Source organism: Molothrus aeneus, chromosome 17, assembly GCF_037042795.1.
Source record: "Molothrus aeneus isolate 106 chromosome 17, BPBGC_Maene_1.0, whole genome shotgun sequence".
In the NCBI taxonomy this organism is placed as follows: domain Eukaryota; kingdom Metazoa; phylum Chordata; class Aves; order Passeriformes; family Icteridae; genus Molothrus; species Molothrus aeneus.
Window position 1 is genome coordinate 10859405 of NC_089662.1, and position 15842 is coordinate 10875246.

The window sequence follows — 15842 nt, forward strand, 5'->3', positions numbered from 1 at the left end:
TTGGAAAGCTGCTCCACACAGCATGTCCCCCCTGGGCCAGCTCACCCTGAAATGGTGCTGAGGGTGAGCCCTGTGCTGTTCCCAGCCAGCATTCCCATCCCATCCCATCCCATCCCATCCCATCCCATCCCATCCCATCCCATCCCATCCCATCCCATCCCATCCCATCCCAGTGTCTCGGGATGCCCCTGGGCTCCACATGTGCTGCTGAGCTGCTGCTGGGGCTTTTATCTGCTCTCTGCAGCTGCCTTTGGGATTCCTCCCCAAGCTCTCTGAAGCAAAAAAGCAGCCCCAGGGATGGGAATGAAACGGGCACAAGGCCTGGCAGGGAATGTCTCCTGACTGGAGTCTGGCACAGCACCAGCAGTGGGGGCAAAAGTGTGCTGCTGGTCTGAGGGGCATGGGAAAAATCTCCAAGGTTCTGGAGGCTTCACCTCTCAGAGTTTAGGTCCCAGGCCCATATTTGGGGACGACTCCTGCTTGCCCTCACATTGCCACAGGGGAGGAAAGGAGAGAAAGAGGAACAAAACCAGTTTCTGGTGCCTTCTCCCAGAAACGCAGCACACGGGGCTCTCCCAAACTGGAGTCGCCCACTGGATGTGTTGGCTCTGGGGACTGCCTGAAAATAAACATCTGAGCCTCAGACTAAGCAAGTCCTTCCTTCCATACTCTCTGTGGCCCATTGTTCCCATCACTTAGTCCACAGAACTCTCCCAGTTGCATTGAGCTGAATTCCATCACCTGCACACTCCAATTGGGAATAAAACAAAACTGAAGTTCTGGGGTTCTCTCCCTTTACACCCACTGACCCCATCCTCTCCTTCCCCACTCACTCCATCCCACCACTGACACTGCACTGATTTTTGTTTAATGTATGAGGCATAAATGCTTTGTCTTGAACATACCCCCAACTAGAGGAGGCAGAGCTCTGAGAATCACATTATATAGTTTACACTGTCAGAGTATTATTTTGTCAGTAAAAGTGAAATTTCTGCTGCATTTGGAAAACCTCCACATTGTAAAATGCCAGAAAGAAGAGGCACTATAGGCAGAACACCACACAAACCTGAAATCACTGGAAGACATTTTACTAGTTTGGAAATGACACAAGGACATGAAGTGTGCTAAGTGCAGGCTGTGTTCCTTTTCCAGGGATCACATGCAAAGAACTAAGAAAGACAGGTCTAGAAAGGGCTACAGATGTCTGTCACTTTATCTCCCCCCAACAGAAGGGGGGGACAAATGACCATTTATTCATCCCCCTATGCTTCCTGGAGTATTTTCTACATCTTTGGGTTTTACAAACTTAGGAAAGGAAAATATCAGCTCCTGTAGTTTGAAGATTCTCTCAGGGTTTCATTGACTGATATGGATTAAGACAAAAATATCACATCAAAGCCATGACGCCCCACAGTTGCTGCAGAAGCAAAGACTGTGATCTCCACACCTCAACTGCAGCTTTTAGAGCCTTGGCATTAAAGACAGGGGTAGGAGTGTTGGGGGTAGGACGGTCAGGATGGACGGAGACGAGAGATCTCTGAAGCCAGGTCGTGGAACCTGGGGTTTATTGCAAAGGGTGTGGGTGCAGGGGTCCTGCTGGGAGCTGCCAGGCACAGCTCAGAGCAGGCCCAAGAGAAGTAAAGACAGTGGTAAAGAGGATGAGAGAGAGAGAGAGAGAGAGAGAGGATGAGAGGATAAGAGCGTAAGAGAGCGAGGTTCCCCTTACAATACAATAAATCTTCTTCTGTGTTGAATATTTTGATTCTCACTAACCAATCTAGTACAATATACAAATCCTACAGCATTTACATACAACCTATAAGAATCATTACCTTATCATACTGTGTTACATTTTAAACCCTAAAAACTACTCTCTGGACCCCTTCTGCCAAGCTAGTAGGGTCTGCTCTGACCCTTGGACCTGTCTGCAAGCAGAGGGTATTGTTTCATCAAAAAATCAAACAATTTTCATCAAATTGTTTCATCAAAAACCTTCAGCTGGCCATACCATTGTTTTCCAGTTGATCAGTAACTAAGGTATCTCAAAGCTTGCTTTCATTTCAATCTTGTTTACAATTTCTATATTCTCAAAATCTTTTGCCAGGCAATCATATCTATAAGGCTTTCCTGTTTCATCTTCCCCACCAGACAGGGTTTGTGCTTTTCACATCAGCAACCCTCACCAAACACCCGGTGAGATGGTTCCAAACTCACCTCCCTGTCAAGGCCAGCAGCCACGGTGACGATGTCCCCTGTCTCGCTGTTGATGGTGAACATGTTCTGGGAGGGGCTCTGGGGGGTCTGGGTGACGATCCTGTACCTCACCATCCCGTTGGCCGTGGTGGCGTCGTCCGCGTCGTTCGCCGTCACCGTCATCACGTAGGTCCCTGGAACAAGGCAAGAAGAGTTAGCAGGGCCACCTCAGTGCAGAGCACACTGTGGTCCCACTGACCTGGGGGCATGCATTCTGTTCAGAAATGCTGTGGAATAGGCAGCTCACTTCAATCCAGGCAGGCGAGGCGAGGATTATGGAAATAGCAACACTGCTGAGATGGATGATCTGGAGGGATGATGATTACGTGTAACTGGTAGATAGAGAGAAGTTATGTGAGGGTATCTATGATTAACTTCTAATTCTTCCAGTGATTGTAAGTTTTAGGGCAGCATTTTTTGTTCTGCAATTTTCACAGATTCTCACAGGAGATTTTTTTTTCCCATCCAATCACTGCATTCACATGCATTCAGAAGCAGAATTTAATAGTGGAAAGCCCATCAGACTTCTCAGCAGCTTCAGAAGGACACCATCAACATGCCCATGCCCAGTGCAGGAAGCAACTGCCTGCAGCTTCCAGTTCTTGGAGAAACATCCACCTTTCTTGTCCCTCCAGGATTAAAAAATCTATTTCTGCAGAGCAAATACAACAGCTGCTGCCCAGCAGGACAGAAAATCAATTATTTGGTATGTGTGGCCAGTGATGTATTGAATTGTTGGTTTGTTTCTTCCAATCATCAGTGTCTTCATTTGCCTTGCAAAAAACAAATCCCTACATTCTCGATACTGTCGGAGTGCACTGATGCACTGACAGGCTCATTAGCACTGGAGTCTGGCAGCAGGGTGTTCTGCTAAAGTGGGAAATTATCATTAGGAGCGTAAAAGATGTTACTTGATTGGGTGGACTCCTGCAGCTGCATGGTCCTGTGACCCCCCCAGAGCTCACAGGGCCCAGCTTTACACTTGTTGTATTGGTGGGAGGGAATGAGTGGAAGGGCAGGCACACACTGCTGACACAAAGCAATCTGCAACAGTGGATGAGTATAATGATATGAGACCTGAGAAGAGGAGTGGGAGGCAAAGAGAGACAGCAAAACCAGACATAACCTCGTTTGTGATCACCAAACCCAACAGCATCCATGAAAAGAGGGAAGGTGCCACTCGAACACTGTGCATTTGGGAAGTCTGAGCACAGACCAACTTATGAACCTGCCATGCTGGAGAGATGCAAATGGTCCCAGCAAGAACCTGAGCTGACTCCAGATGGAGCCACACGTGCTTTACAAAAAGAGCTGAGTTTGCTCTGGTCTCTGGGTTAGATGTGAGCCATGGACAAACCTGAGGACATGTGGCTGCATCAGCAGCATGCTGTGTCTCCTCTGGCACACCCAGCCTGGTCACACTGGGAGCTACCACACTCCCAGTTCAGGAAGACCAGAGAGCTGCAGAGCTTTTATCTATTTGCAAAAGACTTGAAAAACACCACATGCTCTGAATGGCTGCAGCATTTGGTACCTTAGCCAAGTGTCTTTAAGCCACTCAGCACATAGGAAATCCCCCCAGCACCTTTCCCAACTCTGGGAAACCAGCGTTTCTCAGTATTAGCAGAAGTGCAGAAGAAGTTTGTATTTTTGCAGTTGTGTGAAGTGTTTGCTGCTCTTCCATCTGCCTCAATCAGGCTCTTTTTGTTCTCGGTGGTGATACATATATTCCTGTGAGTTTTCTTAGTTCAATAAGAATTATAGATTAAAAAATAAATGAATGTGTAAAGCAAATCTTAATGATGAATACATTCCTGTTTTTCTGCAATAATCCTGATTCACATTTGTGAAATGAAAACAAACTATTCAACAACTTTAACATTCTCCCGATCAATAAACTTCAGAAGACGGAAGGAACACTGAATTGAAACAAGGCTGTGCAAGCAACAAATTTTCTCTATTTTCTCTACAAGCATTCGTTTTTTGCTCTTTTGCAAAACGAGTTATCACGAGACAGCTGATACAAATAATGAAACCAACCCTTAGATAACGACAGGGAAAATGTACAGGAGAAATTTAAATAGGAAATATGCTGAATGAGATGTTTGATTTGGAATTTGTGTTATCTTAATGCATTCAATACTGAAAATATCTCTGAACAGAATGTCAAAACCTGGGGCTAATGAAAACAGAAGCGGAAGGGGAAAACAGAATCTATTTTAGGACATGTGCAGTCTTAGGATGTATTCCAAAAAACAGGTGGTATTTCATGAGGCACTTCTAGCGCAAAAAAACAGCTCTGAAAGTCATTTGGACTTCCGGGTTCAGACAAGGGCACCCCAAAATTGTGGTCCCTCCTCATGTGGGATGTCTCAGACTGTACTGCAGGTTCCAAAATTAACCAGCACATGCATGAAATGGTGGGGGAATCTGCCAGGCTGCAGCTCTGGTGGGAGGGGATGGGAGACAGCAGCTGTACTGTGGATGGAGAGCACAGAAGGTCTCCTTCACTCTTTCTCTGACCCTTTTGCTCCTTTCCTGCAGTTTAGGACTGGACTAAGCACATCTGCTCTAGAGAAAAAGGACTACTTCAGCAGTATTTGACCTGCATCTCCAGAAAGGGAGATGGGGCTGGACAAATGTCTCTAAAGTCATGAACTGAGCACCAGGGAGCTGTATTTCAAGAGGCAATCTGCTCCCTATCTCCTATCTTTAATTTCCATTATGAAACCCAACCACAGAGAAAATAAAGAGAGGAACTTGGCATTAATTACTATCTTGTAACTTAATAAAAGGCCCTCTGCAAAGGGCCCTGTGTGGCTGCAGCACACACGGAGCTGCGGCAGCCACTTCCTTCCTGGCTCTCCCTGGGGCTGTCTGTCTGTCTGTCTGTCTGTCTGACCACAGTCTGCTGGCTGCAAATTGCTTCTCCCTCCCCACAGTCTGGACAATGGCTGGTATCTCCTCTCCCTTTCCTGTGTGCACACTTTTCCCAGCTGGCAGTGCTGACCGACAGCATCTCCTGTTCCCCATGCTGAGGGCACCATCCCCAGGGATGGCTCCTGAGGGCTCAGCTGGTGTAACCCACCCCCCTGCCATGTTCCACTTGGTTTGCTTTGCATTTAGCCTGTCTTTAAGCAAGATTTATCCTCCAGATACCTGCATGCTGCAGTGAATGACACAAACACAGATCTGTGCACAAGAGTATTCCACAGAGCGATGTGGATTTACACAGATAAAGTGTCTGACATCCTCTGGGTGCTGTATAAACTCTTAGTCTGTGCTCAGATGGTTGGTGATGATTTACCTGCAATAAAGTAAGTAATGTCATGCTTCTATGTCCTCTACACGGAGATACATCTTCATGTACTTTATATTAAAATAAAGGCAATATATCCCTGTATCCAGCCCCTAATACTACACAAATTAGGCAAACATAGAGTGGCAGAGAGCACAGCTCTAACACACTCGAGGATTGAAGCTGGTTTTGTTTGGTTTTAAGAGACAAAGTACTGACTGCCTAATCTGGCCCACAGGATGTGTGTCTTTTGTGGAAATCAAAGTATTAACCACACCATATTTACAGCTCCATATCCTACCCAAACAGAGGCTAGGAGCAATTACTACAGACCAAAACACTGAGAAAACTCCTCCAAGTCACACTCAAGACCCTCAATCTGTACTCTGTCAATTTTGCATCAGATCCTGCTGTGGTGAAGAAGCTCCAAGAGCAGGTTAAACAAGTGTAAACAGGGCAAGAGGGACTTTCTGCTTTCAATGCCTGAGAAAAGCATCACCTTTATTTTTCTGCTCTCCAAAGCTTGCTCTCAAGCACACTGACAACATTAAAGGAATGCATAAAGTGCCCAAACTCAGAAATTTGCCCCAGTCTGTGCAGTGTATCACAGGGTGAATACCCAGTGCAGATGTAACAGATATATATCTGATATAACTGCATTAAACTACACACCTGGCCTGACTCAGGTATGTAACCTATTGAAAGAAAACCATTTCTCATCAAATAAGGCACATGGTATGTTAAATAAAATACCAAACCTAGTACATCATGTCAATATTAAATCAAATTTGCTGCATGTTGAACAGCTCTTCTGAGCAGCAGATTGAATTACCATGCACAGCTAGTGATGACAAGATTACTGTGCATTAGCCTTCATTAACTAATGTGCAGAGTTCATATATCACCTGAGTTAAAATTAATGGATGGCATGACAAAGGAGATCTATCAATAAAAGGCAAGACCTCCAGAATCTGTAACTTCCCAATGCATTCCCTTTGATTTCCCAGAGACTGTTACCTCCCAGATGTTATTTTGTCAAATGAGATGGTTTTGTTTCTAACCATGGATAAGACACATGAGAGAAATGCTTGAAAGCAAACCTTATGGAAAATATTCCCATAAGATTAATTAAAGTTTCTACAGGATAGGCAAAAAAAATGCCTTCCAGAACCTGGGGGAATGGAAGCCAAGGGAGATAATTTATACCTGTACATTCAGTTTTGTTTGTCAATTTTAAAATGAATTGCATCTCCTTGCAAAAGACTGCAAAGAGATTTTGCTAGATTCACCATACCTCATCCCATCTGTACACACTAAGGAAAAAGAAAAGCAGAACAAGAGAGATAGCTGCCCTGAGCATGTGTAAGCAGATAAGCACAGCCATAAACAAATGTCCCCCTCAAATCACTCTGGAATCTGAGAATCAGCCCAGTTCTTTGTAGCTCAGACAATCCCAAAGCATGCTGAGGGCTGCTAATTCCCCTCATGTTGTCTGCAATCTCTGCTCTCCCATCTATGCAACTTCATTTCTCCATAAAGATGGAGCTTTCAGGAGTTTAAGGCACACAAAAAATATTTTGGCACAGTTGTGCTCCTGAAGTCTTTCTTACAATTGCTTTATAATTGCCATTTTTCTAAGCTGGTTTGATATCCATTAGTTAGATTTAATGCATGTTAAAATAAAGAGCTAATGGGCACTTACCAGGAAGCCAACAAAATATAAAAATCAAAACTCCTTTCACTTTGCCCTTTATCCCACATGTCACTGCAAAACCACATAATCCTCTCAGTCTTTTCCTATGATATAAACAGAAAACACTAAAAATTCACCCACTTTTTACTGATAATGCTGTTTCTCTATCCAGCTTTATTTTACAGTTTATGTTTTTAAATGGCTGGTAAATGGCTGCAGAATCATTAAAGGTTGGTTAACCTTCTCAGTCTAATTTTGACCTACAAGATACTTAATTTAATCATTCCCCCATAGAAAAGGACGGAATCATTATGTGCAGACATGTGGTGCTAGCCATGTTACATTAGATCTTCATTAACCCAAGTTAATAATGGCTTTGTACTAATGGAAACTTCCCCTTACTCCTCATTTTTTCCCCCTAAATTGGAAAGCTCACTTAGTGAATCCTCTGCATCTGATGCTAGATAGAGAAGACAGTAAGACTTGTGGGAAGATTAAATACCAAAGAACAGTGCAAAATTTACATTTCCTAAAGCTAAAATTTTCCACTCAGAACAGTTTCCTGATAATCATTTCCTTCCCCACAGAGAATGGGAATCTCATGCCACTACTCATAACAGACACACTTCACTCTTTGGGTGATTTCACTCATTGCAAGGAAGTCTCTGGGACAGAAACACACACAAGAAAAAGCAAAGGCATCAAAACCAAGTTCCAATGAGAAGAATGATGGGATCCTGAAAAAGTCCTCAGAGTACAACTGATCTTTCTGTAACGTTAAAGACTAAAGCATTTCACCTAACAAAACTGCATCCTCAAGTGAAAAAATATTAAATGTATTCAATGGGTGATGTGAAACAATTTCACACACTCATTGTTAAGGGTTTCAAGTGGAATTGGGTAGCTGACCCAGCAACAGTGCTGAGTGGAGTCACAGAGGTGAACAGGAAAATGGACACGACATCAAGATGACCGAAGTGAGTGCAAGTACTGCAGGTATAATAAATTGCAAATATACTTAAATTAAACTGCATCCCACATGCTCTGGATAAAAAAACGAAATAGGAGCAGCATGTTCCTTCCGAATGATATTCTTTCCGTTGTAACTGATAGCTACTGTCATTCTCCTTCACCATAATTTTTGTAATCATTGCCAAATTTTGACCTTTCAAGCAGCTAACCTAATTCATAACGGATGCCACTTCCTAATTAGCAGAGACATTGGATTTTCAGCTTCAGACAGGGCAAGAGCCAGCCTAATGAGAATAAAGAGAGCGAGCAGGTCTGGAGAGACAACAGAGAGAGCTGAAGAGGCTGCTGTCACCCAGGACGGAAATAAGAGCCCCTGATGGTTAAAAATGGAATAAATACCTCCGGAGAGCCAAGGAGCAGATGCACTGACTGCAGCACACACGTGGCCCTTACAGATTTGGAGATCCCTCCCCTCCAGCAGCCTGCAGCTCACTGAGACCCCCTTACCCCAGAGGAATCCCACCAGTCCAACGTCAGGGTGGGCAAAGGCACATCCAGCCTCTGGCTGCATAAATCCACCGGGTTCAGCTTGGCTGAGTTCCTGCACATACAACCTCTCGATTCCCAGGGCTAATTTAAAGAAGAGGGAAAGCATGGCTCCTTAGGACAAGATATCCTGAACATCTCCACTGAACTGTGCTGAACACCCAGGTTTGATGCTGCACTGAGAGCATGTGTGACTCCAGAAACATTCCAGCCCCAGCTGCACACAACCTGACACTGAACACATCCTCCACAAGGCTGCAATCCAATCCCTGAATTTTGGCACTAGAATACAATACAATATGAAGTGGTGCAATATAATATAAATGTTATTATATATATCATAGTATGCTATTTGTATCTGCTGGTGAAAAGGAGGCAGAGTGTAGGCTATTACAGTGTTCAGCTGTAACTCCCTCCTACATTGGTGTCAGACCATGATTTCCACATTTTTTCCTTTACATCAACATGGCCTTCTTTTCTTTTTCTTTTTTTTTTTCTTTTTTTTTTTGAGGGAAAACCCACCAGTCTTGGGATTTACATTTTTTTTTCTCACTTACAATCCTATAATTCACTTCCTTGCTCTTGGGACTGGATGCTTCTGAAAAGGAAATTAAGAGCACAGATTTCATAACCACTCACCTCGAAAGAAAATGGAAAGCAGTACCACATGAGTCTGCAGAAAAACAATTTCTTACCTTAAAATTGTGCTTGGCTGAGCAACAGAACTTGAAAAAGAATATTGTGTATCCTAAGTCTGTGTGTAATGTGTGAGAGAATACAATCAGGTTTAAAAGCCACTTTTAATAGCATATAGAGTGCAAGGATAAGAGCAGCACCTGCCCAGGGTGCAGAAGATGGCACTGCCATAGATGAATATATTCAAACTTGGGATGGGTTCAGAAGTAATGCACCCAACCTGTGAATACCTCTGGGATGAATGGAAGAATCCACTGAGTCCTACTCTGACCCTCTGGAATATTTTACCTGTGCATGATCTCTCTGGAACATTCAGCATTTGCATCATTTTAAGTTTCTAATGTTACAAACCAAAATGTGTGGCAGCCCCATCCATGAACCTTCTCAGGTGCTGTCTTGAACTGGGACCTTCCTAACTGAAGAGCTCTAAAATGAACTCACCTCCAAGCTGGAAAAACATATTGAATGTTTTGACTATGAGCAGCGCTATGGCATATTTGCAATGGGTTGCAGTGGCAGGAAGAGGGATTCACTCTGTGTCCTATTAATTTTTTAAAATGAAACATCATCTCTTCAGATTTCAGGCCCTGCTAGCCAGCTACACCTGCTCTGTTCCTTCACTGAACAAACAACCAGGCACACCAGGTATCTCCTCATGAACTGTCAGTCCGGAGAAGAGGAACAAGCCAGAACTGCAGAATCCAAATTCTCCCCATGAATATATATACAAATGCAACTAAATGCCTTAAAAGATTAATTTCACATGCCTTAAATTGCAGTTTAATTTGAAAACTAATTCAGCCTCATAATTGGCTTTCTGTTCAAATCACTGAGGCTAAAGATTTAAATTCTTAATATTCAGATGACTTTCGAGTTTCTGGCCCCATCTGTGCATTAGTCCATGGTGTTAATCTCTGAGGGAATCTCTGCTGGCATAGAAATAAAATAAACAAACTGGGACACTAGTAGAATAATCAGCTTTTAAAATCCTTGGGTTTTTTATATACTGTTTATTTTTTATGAGATTTCTTTAACTCGATTTGCCACATATAGATTTGGCTCCCAGCTATTTCATTTTTCACGTGGCATGTTATCAACAATTATTCTATCAGAGTTCCATGGACTCAGAAGGAGAAAGAGAAATTTTAAATTACAACATTTCTCATGTAAGAAATACTAATATTCCTTTATTTTGGAGGACTGTCTATACTCAGCACTCTTTCACATCACTCCAAAGAAGGGTGGTAGGAGTAAACTATCCTACGGCTCCAGGAGAATGAAGGGGCTGGATAGAGTTTAAAAGAAGTCACCTGGACTTGTGCTATTGACTTGAAAGGGACCAAGATGCATCCAGAGAGTTAGTGAAGTGGAAAGGATAAATGGGAATGGAAAAGGCCAGTCTGACAGGAACAAATTGTTTTGGAGAGATGAGTTAATTTTTGACAATCTTTCTGTTAAAACAAAATAGATACAACCCAGAGCAAAGCACTCAAGTCACAGCAGAGCATTTCACATTGACCTTTTCAGAACTGAACACTTCAGTTAAGTGAGACATCCACATCCTTCCACATCCTTCCTACTGTGGTTATAGCAAAACTAAGCTTCTGCAGAGATGGAAGTAATCCTTCTCCATCACACTATTTTGTGATTAAATTCCCTTTCTTCTTTCATATTTAAGCATTTTCATGCCATCTTATTGAGTAATTTTTTTTTGAAACTCTAAGAGTTTCTCCAGAAAGAGCCCTCCTCAAGGACGCTGCTGGGATCCTGCACACCCAGCAGTGCAAGTTCAGGGGCTTGGGCTCACAGAGGGGAAAATCCCACTCCAAGCCCCGGTTCTTTCCTGCTGTAAGGAGCTGGTGTGATGCAGCTGGGAGATGTGGGCATGGAAAAGGCAGCAGAATCCTTGCAGGGCAGGCAGTGCTGGGCAGCCCAGCCCTGCAGCCATCCCGCTTTGTCAGCGCTTGGAAGGCAGCGTGCAGCTCCAGGAGAGCTCTGCTGATCAAGGCTGCCAGAGGGAGCAGGGGAATTGCAGCTCCAGCCTGCAGCTGCATTTTTAAAACTTGGCTGTGTTCTTCACACAGAGGCAAAGTTCAAAGAGGCAGAACATTATTCAACATGAGTAAAATATGGTCTTTTAAGATACACTTTCAAACAGTGGCGCGTTAAATCAAAAAAAAGCATGCAGGGGGAGAGTGAGGAAGAAAGATGGTCCTGTGGAAAAGGAAATCCTGCATCACTACTCCTGTTCTGCATTTTTGGAAGGGGCTGCTTTTACACATTTTAAATTGCCCAGCCACTTGACCTGAGGCTAGATAAGCTAGAAATGCATTAAACTGTTTTTCCAGAGAGCATCAGAAAAAGAAAGAGATGTAATTCAGTTTAAGGGCCAGCAATCTGAGGATGTCCAGGGGCCAGTTCTCACTACAGAGAACTTCACCAAGAGTGAGCTCCTGATTTCAGGAACACTATGCTATGGCTCAAGACACTATTTCAATTAAGTTATTATAATCTTAGCCAGCAACAACAACCTATTATAATTAATAATACTTGATGATTTCTTTTCTATTCCTGTCAAGGGTTGCTTCAAGGTGACTTGCAGAGAGCAAGCTCCTTGGGAACCTGGGCTGAGTGCTCTGCAGGCTGGGAAGCCCCTTCACTTAAACCCCATCAGACTGTCTAATGAGTCTCTTCACATCACTGCCAATTCTTCCAGCTCTTGGACAATTTTGTATATTTGTATTCCAGGGTAAAGCAAACTTGCTCCTGCGGGAGGCTGAGTGCCCAGCAGTGTCACACCGTGCTGCAGGCTGGAGCATGCCTCCTTCTGCATTCCCTTTCCTTCCTTCCTTCACTCCACCCTCTTTTGGCATGTCCACTGTTGGGCCAGTAGGTCACATCTCACCTGGCCACCCTCCATCCCTGCCCTGGCCTGGCACACTCTGCAGCTCCCTGCCAGGCTCAGAGATGAGGCCACACATTCTGTTCCAGGTCACCACACCCCGGCCCCAAGCAGGGACCAGGATCCTGCAGAGGGACAGCCCTGCCTGCTGTGCACACACAGCCCTGCCTCTGCTCCATCCTGGACCCTGGGAATGCTGGACAGCTCCTCGGGGCCCTTTCCTGCTCACTGGAATGGGAGCTGCTCTATTGATCCCACTGGAGTCTTACCGGGCCTTTCCCTGCAGCTCAAGGTCACTGTGCCCTGCTCAGCCTCTGCTCTACAGCACATTTGTGATGGTCTTGCTCTGCAAAATTTCCATGGGTAGAGCTCAAGCTCCATATATCCTTTTTTATCTGGGTTTTTTTTTTAAATTAAATCTGGGCAAAATTCCGACTGACTTCAAACAGCCACTGGCTGCTCGTTCTAGCTGCCCTCAGAGTCAGCATTTATTTGGGATACTCTGATATCTCTCATCAGAGGTGTGCAAAATTAAGAACATTGCAGATACTGTAGTAATCAAGTAATCCTGCATTTTTAATCACAGCCATTATAAATGGGCATATGGAAGATGTGAGAAATAACAATTGCACAGGATATCCAGGGAAGCATTTTCAGTCCTCAGGCATAGTTCAGCAGCACTGAGTAGAAGAAAATGAATGCTGAACTCCTAACATATAACAAGATTTTTTGGTTTGCTTGAAGCATGGATATTCACACATATGCAGATATATTTTTATAGATGCATATACATCTCTAACTTACTGTTGAATCAGTACTGAACAAATTTTGCTGTTACCTCAAAGAATATGCAGTGTCTTTCATTTCTCAACTGCTGCCAGAAATAATAATGAATTCTGGTAACGTATTTCTTCTCTTGCAATGGCTGGTGTGGTACTTCCTTAGTTGTTACAATATTCTGAGGTATCTTCAACTAATAAAAAGTTTCTAAATATTTGCAAGATCTACCCTTAGCTAAATACATTGTCTACACTTGTCTCTGCACAAAATAGGGACAGATAATTTTGAGGCAAAGGAGGAGCTTGCAGATATTCCCTTTAACTCCATGACCTCTCTATCACTTTCTCAAAGGCACAAGATCATGTTTCTTGCCAAGCACACAGAATGAGGGCCTCCAGTACCGAAATTCCTAGGAGGCTCAACAAAAGCAAGGAAGAGAAATTCAATACTAATATAAACCTTTAAAAGAATACCGATTAAACAGGAGAGAGAGGAAAAAACCCCTGACAAATACATCAAAGACAAATGTAATTGCTTTTGAATAAAAACAGATTGCTTTCTACCTTCCTGCCTTAAAGGCAAGCACTGCAGCCTGGGACAGAGAATACCAAAAAACACTGCTAGAAGCAGAGGCACAAGTATTTTGTAGGCAAATTATCCTGTTCTCTTTAATAGCTCAAAGGCTCATCTGGATTTCAGACAAGAAGAGGATGCAATTTACTGCTTCTCTGACAGATGAACAGAGCTAGTTAAAACATTTGGGAACACTTTGAATATTGATCTGTCCTCGAATAAGATGTAAGAAATTTGATTTGCTATGGAAATGTTGTATCAATCTTCAAACCTTTATATGCCCCAAAGTGGCCTTCAAATGAAAGCTGGAAAAATTCTCTGGGAAGATGTCATCAGAGCTGTCAGCTCAGGGACTCCTCACCTTCCCTCCTCCAAGCAGCACCAGGATCAGGACTATGAAGCTGGGACATCACCACCCAAAGGAATCAGAAAGGGAGCTGTACCTATTCTTTGCTCAGCAATAATGTCACGTTCTGTCCCCACCACGTGTGCCCCACAGCTGCCCGTCCCTCACAGTGCTTGAAGACAATCAATCAGGGCTGTGAATCACCTTGTTAAAAACAGTGCCCACCGGAGACTTCCCTGTCACACCTCCGGCAGCAGAGCCGCTGTGATAAATGTTTGCTGACACAAACCAAAGTCACGGGGTATTTAACCCCTCAGCTGGCAAATAACCAAGGAGACAATCTAGGAAAAAAACTCCCTCCGATTTCAGGAGACTTCCAGTTGTACTGGTGACACAGAACAAAGAATGGATACAGGAATTTTAGTTACAGTCAGCAATGAGCTAAACCAACCCTGCTCCCATATTGGGAACTGCAGGGTTACACCACACTTAAATAACAAATCAACAGTAGAGTTGGAAATAGAACATTAAAGACCTTTACAGCTCTGTTTCTCCCAAGCATATAAATGTGCTCATGTAAAAATCATCACTTTTCCTCATACAGCTTACACCCTCACTGATTTTTCACCCATAAATTTCCTGTAATTCAACTTCAGGTTTTTCCCTATTTTACCCTCTGTTAGAACAGTCTGTGGGGACAGAGGATGAGCCTGCAATTTCAATGTGAATATTCCCACTTCTGCAGGTTTCCACTGGGTCCCAAGCAAGAAAGTGTTTCTTGAGACAGAGCCTTCCTTGGAATCTGACTGGATGCCAGATATTGAGTTGGCAAATGACTGAATTAAATATCAAGGAGGAGGATATTGAGTATTTGAGACACAGGGTCAGGGAAAGGCCACTGCCAGGCTGGCTTTCAGTGCTCTGTAATTAGAATAACAGCCCTGTATGTGTGCAGTGAGTGTGTGAGAATGGTGCTACACAGCATTACTCTACAAAACTGCTGCTTTTACAAATTCCACAGCCAGGAAGGGACCACCAGGACCCAGGTTCCCTCCATCCCAAGTCTGCACTTTCTCTTCATCCAGAAAAAGATATACAATGGGATTGTTCTCACCTCCATCAGTCTTCCACCAACAGCCAGCAAGAGCAAACCTCTCCCTCATCCCCTGTGATCCCAGCAGAGTCCAAGCCACCACACCAAATGAATGCCTGAAAATCTGGGAAACTTTGAGACTTTTTTCAACTGTACCTGGTTTAGAGCCTTCATCAACAGATCCATTATAGACTTGGTTGATGAACTCCGGCCTGTTGTCATTCATATCAATCACGTAGATGTAAAGGTCAATGGGATTCTCCACCTTGTTTCCATTCATGTCCACTGCATGAGCCCGGAGCTGGGAATGAGCACAATGAAAGCACAATATCAGCAACTGCATTTGTGGCAGAATGAGAGACTGTTTTGCAAGGAGTGACTTTACATCATAAATACTTCCTCAAAATTGAATGGAGCCAGTATCTAATTCCAGCAGAAAGCACTGACATGGTTTCCATCTACACTCGACTCACAGTTTTTCAGAGCTTAATATAATATTGAAATAATATTTTGAAACAGTGATTGTCAATGGAAACACTTCAACTCTGGTACAGTGATGCTATCTTATCCCCTTCAAAGCTCACAGACCACTCTATTTTAATTTTTAAGACATATTGAACCTCGTCTGACAATCTGAAAAGCAAATTTTGCTTAGTTCCAAGTAAAGTGAGGAAATGATTTTGAGCGAGA

At 43.5% G+C, this 15842-nt stretch overlaps 1 protein-coding gene across 1 annotated transcript in view; it reads right to left on the bottom strand.

Moving 5' to 3' along the window:
* The window catches only part of LOC136563721 (cadherin-4), a 418272-nt gene that overhangs the window by 72745 nt on the left and 329685 nt on the right, over positions 1 to 15842 (bottom strand). The window contains exons 6-7 of the mRNA XM_066561277.1: positions 15309 to 15453; positions 2215 to 2387 (exon numbers count right to left, since the gene is read on the bottom strand). Coding sequence (XP_066417374.1) covers positions 2215 to 2387; positions 15309 to 15453 — 318 coding nt within the window. The remainder of the gene's footprint in view (positions 1 to 2214; positions 2388 to 15308; positions 15454 to 15842) is intronic.